Source organism: Lepisma saccharinum, chromosome 25, assembly GCF_977018435.1.
Source record: "Lepisma saccharinum chromosome 25, izLepSacc3.1, whole genome shotgun sequence".
NCBI lineage: Eukaryota > Metazoa > Arthropoda > Insecta > Zygentoma > Lepismatidae > Lepisma > Lepisma saccharinum.
This window is the reverse complement of record NC_139253.1, coordinates 19,151,592-19,157,924: the sequence shown is the minus strand read 5'-3', so window position 1 is coordinate 19,157,924 and position 6,333 is coordinate 19,151,592. Positions and strand designations below refer to the sequence as shown.

Here is a 6,333-nt window from a genome sequence, read left to right as displayed (position 1 = left end):
GTCTCTATAAGGAAGTCTTATTCGAAGAACATGTGCTGACACGGAACAAGGAACTACTGTGAAAATCATCAAGGAACTGTTGTGCCTCACAAAAACGTCGTGATCTCATATGCAGACTACTAACGTACTTTGCAAAAAATAATTGCAGATGTGTGTCTCTATAAGGAAGTGGATAGAATTCCTTCTGCAGGCATCCTTCCCTCCAGTTCATCTTCTTTTCATCTGTGCAGCAACATGGATGGCCAAGATTTATTACGTGTTGTAAGTACCCTTTTACATTTCACAATCATATCTGAACAGAATCAAACATCCTTTTAGGGAACCTTAGTTAATTGCAGGATTCGAATCCAGGGTCTCCGTCGACATTCGCAACCATGCCTGAGTGGGATTTGAATCCGGGTTTTCTTTATGCAAACATTGGCAATTCCAGGATTCGAACCATGTCTGGAGGGTTTCGAATCCGGTACTTCTTTTATCAAAACATAGTTAATTTCAGGATTCGTGGTACTTTTTTTCATTAAACTTTTGGGGTTTGTATCCTGTCTTAGCCATTCTAATATAATACTATTTATATACAAAAACAATATTGTTCTGTACAAAATTTTTTATTAACACATTGAACTTCTACAGAAAAATTACAAGTTTTCTACATATACAAAATTGTTTTTATTTCAACTCGTACTACAGGTTATTAGATATTTTTACATATTTTATTACACTACTGGTAGATGTTAGTGTATTAGTATGTGTTAGTTACTCGTTCAGTTTTCTTTTTTTCAACATCTCCATCATTCGTTCATGTATATTTTCCCCTGTTTCTCCTGTCTTCTTATTTTCACCCTTCTCATTTCTCATACCTTTAAACACCTCCATCAATTCGAAATATATTCTTAAAGATAGATGGGAAGGTACATATTGCGCTCTTTGTATATTCTCTATAAAATCGCCAAACACTAGCGCATCTCGTTTCTTGTCAACAATGTAAGTAAATATTTTGACCAAACAGTCCACCGATATACCTCGATATCTTTACATGTCTAATTTTGCCAATAACTCTTCCGCCAGTCCATTTTCTTCACAGAAATTCACATAATTGCCGATGTGTTTTTCAACCTGTCTTCCATGTGTTTTACTCCATAAGTTTCTTCGTTCTGTCGGACCTGCTGTTGTCTCCTTAATATCGCCATACACCAAATTGAATCCGAGAGGGAGTGTCGACATCTGAAATTAGACCGAAAATATGTTAATTATGTTTTGCACAAATTAATCACTTTCATATATTAATTCACACATATTTTCAGGAACACATAATCCATCACGGGGAGGCTCTGCGAAATGCATATTATCGACATCAGGCAGGCACTGAAGGCGCTGCGCATTTCGCAGAGGCTACGAGGTACATTGAGCGGTACCTGGAGAAAGAAAATAGAATTGAGGAGGCCCAACAGCGTGCCTCCGCTATTTTCCGGGCTCGACGTACCCGGAACAGGGAAAGGCTCCACGCCAATCTCCGTCGGTATAGAGCCAGGTAATTATTTTTTCAGTTTATTTCTGATAACATCGCTTATTCTAGCATGCTGTTTTCCGATTATATATGCTACATATCTGATAACTTTTCTTTCTAGCCGATATCTACATGGAACGGAATATATTTTAATTCTTATATTTTGTTTTTCAGAATGCGTAACCGAAATGACGCTAGAGCCAATCGGCAGCGCCAACTGGTGCCTCCTGTTTCTCCTTCTATTTCTCCTACTGTTTCTCCTGTTTTGTCAGAGCAGGAAGAAGAGGACGACGTCACCGATGTGGTTGAAGAAGAGGAGGAGGGACGCTATACGCCCCCTCTCCCACCCGCAGCAGAAGAGGACCGGGAGCCGACCCCCCCACCATCGATCACTGTTAAACGTCATCCTCTTCTGCATTAAACTGTTGATGACACAGGTACCGTTTTTATTTTCTCACCTTTCAAGCTGTCTGCTTCAAAAGAAAGATGTATTTATGTTTACGATTCTCACTGTGTGACGGTGATGAACGATTACTCTACCTCCAGGATCTTCTAACATCGTTGTACCTTCTACATCTTCAGGCTTCAACAAATAAACCGCTGTTGACACAGGTAACATTCTTATTTACTCACCTTTTAAGCTACGTCGTTTTCTGCTTCCGACGTGTCGGTATTCTGTATGATATCTGGGAATTCACAAGTGAGAGGAGGTCCTGCTGCTTTGACAATTGAGATGCTGATTATGGTAACCTCTCGATCCGCCGATACTTTATATACCTCCCTCCCGATCTACGTCATCAGCACATTCTGCACGCATTCGTTCCCGCAAAGCGTCCAACGCCCACGTGCCATTTCTATTTTCTTCTTGCCCTGGTACACTATGCACAGTCACCCCCTCCGTGAAACCTACTCTTTTTACTCTATTTACTTTCTTTACATTTAGACGCTCTCTCTCCTTTTTCTCTTTTTGCCGTTTCTCCATCACTGAAATTCATCAACGGCCGCCCAAGAAAAACACCTCCTCCCCAGAATGTCTCATCAATCTAAAACATGTTCGGGCATGTTTCAGACCACACCGAATTCCTGGAATTTCAAACTCATCAACGCCCGAGAAAAACACTTTCTCCCTGACTGATTCATCAACGCCATCTCTCTTCAAACAACGGAAACACCCACATTCCCAGAATTTCTGACTCATCAACGCCATCTGTTTTCAGACCCCGAAAACACGTACTCCAATTCCGAGAAAACCAACCGTCACCGAAAAACGTTGCCTACTTTTCCTCCTCCCCAACCCCGACTTTCTGACTCATCAACGCCATCTGTTTTCAGACGCTGGAAACTTCCGGCCAACCGTCACGGGAAAAACCCGAATACTTTTCCTCCTCCAACCAATCAAAACGCTCCTTACAAAATAAGCCAAGCCCATTTCTGACGTCACAACCAATCAAAATCATCCTTACAAAATAAGCCCCGCCCATTTTGTGACGTCACAAAAAAACTGCTGCGTCATAAATTGATCTTTGATCGATCTTTTCCAATCAATTGATTTATCGACCCCAACGCGGTACCATAACTACTCTCGCGCCCTATGCTTACTGTGATTGTCTTGTTGGAACCTGTAGATAGGCGGCATGCCCATTTTTTGGGTACTCTGCTTTACATTGTTCTTCAATATGTCCAAATAGACATATGCATCCATGATACCATCAATAAACTGGATGGTACCAACAACTTTGGACGACATACAGCCCCAAATCATTAATGACCCACCACCTTGTTTAACTGTTGGAACTGTGTTAATGTGATCATTATCTTGATTTGATTTTCTCGAGACCCTATTTATCCCATCTGACCCATATATATTAATCTTGGACTCGTCTGACCATATGACACTATCCCAAAATACCTGGTCCTTGTTGATGTGCTCTTTCGCGAATTCCTGCGATTCACCTTATTTACATATGGTCTCTTTCGTGATATTCTGCCATGATATCCATGCTTCCACAAGGCACGTCGGACAGTTTGATCGGACATCATCTTGCCAGCAACATTTTCTACTAACGGTCGTAACTGAGGAACACTTAGTCGGAGATTTTCTCGCAGTCTTTTTAAAATAAAGCGTTCATTACGTTTATTCAACCAGCTCTCTCTTGGTTTTCTCGGCACATTCTGTGTTGAACCTTCCTCTCTAAATTTGTTTACTATGGATTGAACTGTGGAGTGTGATTTATTGACTGTTTGTCCAATTTTTCTTATCGAATAACCTCTTAAGGGCCAAATTTATAACAACATGCTTCAGATCGGAACTAAGTTCCTTCACCTTGCCCATTTCGAACACGCTGATAGATAGACGATAGGCCTACAACAATATATACGCCAGCATTCCGCTTGACGAGGAACGCGCCTGCATGTTCAAACTTGTTACGAAGTTGCAAACTGCACGAAATCGCCCGATTAGCGGTGGCGCTGTATGCAAGGAAGATTGAAATTCTTGCCTGTACAAATAACAATGTTGCATGAAACAGTGTTTTTTTTTCTTTTCACAGAAATTATATGCTCTGTTTAAACACTTTGAACATACATTCTTGTTGACATTTGTTGGTGAAACCTTCATTAACATTAATTTCCAGGTACATATGAAAATGATTATATTTACTAGTAGATAGTATGACATTTTTTCCTCGGAAATTGTATGTGTACGAATAACAATGTTACATACTGTAGCTCCTACTTTTAGTTGATATATTTTTCATCTTTTGACCAATATCTGACTTTATTTTTTAAGAATCATGGGCTAAGAGTGGTGTCTTTTAACCTCCATCGGTCTTTTCATGGCTTAATAAGTCTGTCTCATAGTAGAGAAATTTTGATATAGGTGAAATTTTGATCTATTTAACTTTCTATCTTGTTGAAGTTTCGAGTGATACGAGATTCGATCGGTCTTTGAATCTTAAACGATAGTGTTGGTTTCGACTTGGTACAGTGGGATCCATAAGTGTTACTAAGTAAATTGTGCATCACCATGTTTTGTCTATTTGTTTTATGCAATGAGAAATTCAAAAATTGAAACAAAACACCGCAGAAGTTGCTGCCAACCTCTACACCAACATACGTAAAACACATTTCTTAAAAATACATAGGATACAAGAGAAATATTAATGAAAATATTCATGGACAACTTGCCCATCAGTAGGGTACTTGTTCGTCCAACTTTATGTACCATCCCTACCCGAACGGTATCAACGTATTTCGTATATATATATATATATATATATATATATATATATATATATATATATATATTGCATTGCAACTTTTTGCTAATCGCGAAGATGAAGATGAAAATTTATTTTATAAAACTGATGAAGGAATACAGGGACCTTTGGTGACGAAATTGCGAGTCAATCATTCAACGTTGCCCCTGGCGCTACCCAACATAGTTTTACTCTGAATTCAGGTAGTGAAAAATCCATGAAGAAACCTCAGTAAATAGAAGGAAGAAGTTCTAAATGACAAGAAGAGAAAATGAAAGAAACTAGAAGAAGAGAAACAAGGGGAAAAAAATAAAATTACAAATAAATTTTAGGGAATAAAATAACAGTCCAAAAGAGGAAATATATAAATAAAATTGAGTTTTGTTGACCAGAGGGGTAGCATGGAACATAAATAAGAAGACAAAGTTGGAGGAGAGGATGCAAAATAAGACAAGATGATGTGAAGAGAGTAACAAGAGGAGATCTGAGATTAGGGGACACAAAAGGTGGAGACATTTTGAGGTGGAACGGAAAATTACAAGATAATAGTTTGATGCGAGGAGAGAAAATAAGAACATGAAAGAATATGTAAAGAGGGAAGCTAACTTAGACATAGGGAAGACAGGGATGGATGGAGAAGAAGATAAGAGCAAAGAGAAAAGTGAAGCATTTTTATTTCAATTTCTTTGGCTTATAAATGTATAGTTTCCTTGCTTCTGAACGGTGACTAACATTTTAGGGACTATGCAGAATCGTTACTGTCAAGAACTGCAAGCTACTCAAGTCTTGTGAGTTCGATTAGGGAATATTCCATCCCTGTTGAAAGTTCTAGGGCAAGATTGTATCTTTACGTTCATGAAATCTTCCCCTTAACCCAACACTTCATCATTAATCGTCATTAACTCTTTCCTTTGTTCACCTGATAACTACGCAACTGACGACTCACACAGTCCATTTTCCTTGCTTGTCCGATTCGTCTCGAGCACATGGCAGTCTATGAAGGACTTGTTCGAAACCAAATATGACCAGATGGATATCACACGGTGTCACGTGACAAAACATGCATTTTAGATATTCATTAATCTTTGTTAAGTTTCCTCATGTTCTCGATGACAAGTTGATTGCGATAAGAAAGCTTGTTAGTCCTTAAGAGTCCTTCTGGAAGATTTCGCCCAGTCTGGTCTTGTTCATGTGGAGCTAAGTTCTCGTCTAATTAGCATTGTCCTGTAATTATCATACCTTTTTGAAGAACTAATGATGTACCTTTACACAAGTCTCAGGAAGAGAATCTTATTAACCAATGTCGTTTCATCTAATTAGTGTTCCTCCTTCTTACGAATTATAAAATACGAATATTGACAAGTTTAATTTGATCAGCATTGTCAACTTGAACAATTCTCTCAAGTATATGTTGCTAACGTCTAGTAGTAATATATATTTACAATAGTGGTTCCCTCTATACTTCTCCAGGGAATACATGGTCACGGATTGACTTATAATTGGATGAAGAAAGTATTGGTATGTGACAGTTATGTTTTTTGTGGACTGTGTTCTGTTGTGACCGGATTTCTT

The 6,333-nt window shown here is 38.7% G+C and overlaps 1 protein-coding gene across 1 annotated transcript; it reads left to right on the top strand.

The window, feature by feature from the left end:
• Nucleotides 1-1,324: 1,324 nt before the first annotated feature.
• Nucleotides 1,325-2,236, top strand: LOC145979038 (uncharacterized). Its single transcript, XM_083112114.1, has 3 exons — nucleotides 1,325-1,528; nucleotides 1,679-1,898; nucleotides 2,146-2,236. The coding sequence occupies exons 1-3, from the start codon at nucleotides 1,336-1,338 to the stop codon at nucleotides 2,234-2,236; spliced, it is 504 nt and encodes a 167-aa protein (XP_082968240.1). The 5' UTR covers nucleotides 1,325-1,335.
• Nucleotides 2,237-6,333: the final 4,097 nt, after the last annotated feature.

What these genes read in the sequence shown, in the direction of transcription:
- LOC145979038 (XM_083112114.1), top strand. Translation starts at nt 1,336, where the DNA reads ATGCATATTATCGACATCAGGCAGGCACTGAAGGCGCTGCGCATTTCG. An exon ending in CTCCGTCGGTATAGAGCCAG is followed by an intron (nt 1,529 to 1,678) that starts GTAATTATTTTT and finishes TTTGTTTTTCAG; the next exon opens with AATGCGTAACCGAAATGACG. An exon ending in CCCCCCCACCATCGATCACT is followed by an intron (nt 1,899 to 2,145) that starts GTTAAACGTCAT and finishes TCACCTTTTAAG; the next exon opens with CTACGTCGTTTTCTGCTTCC.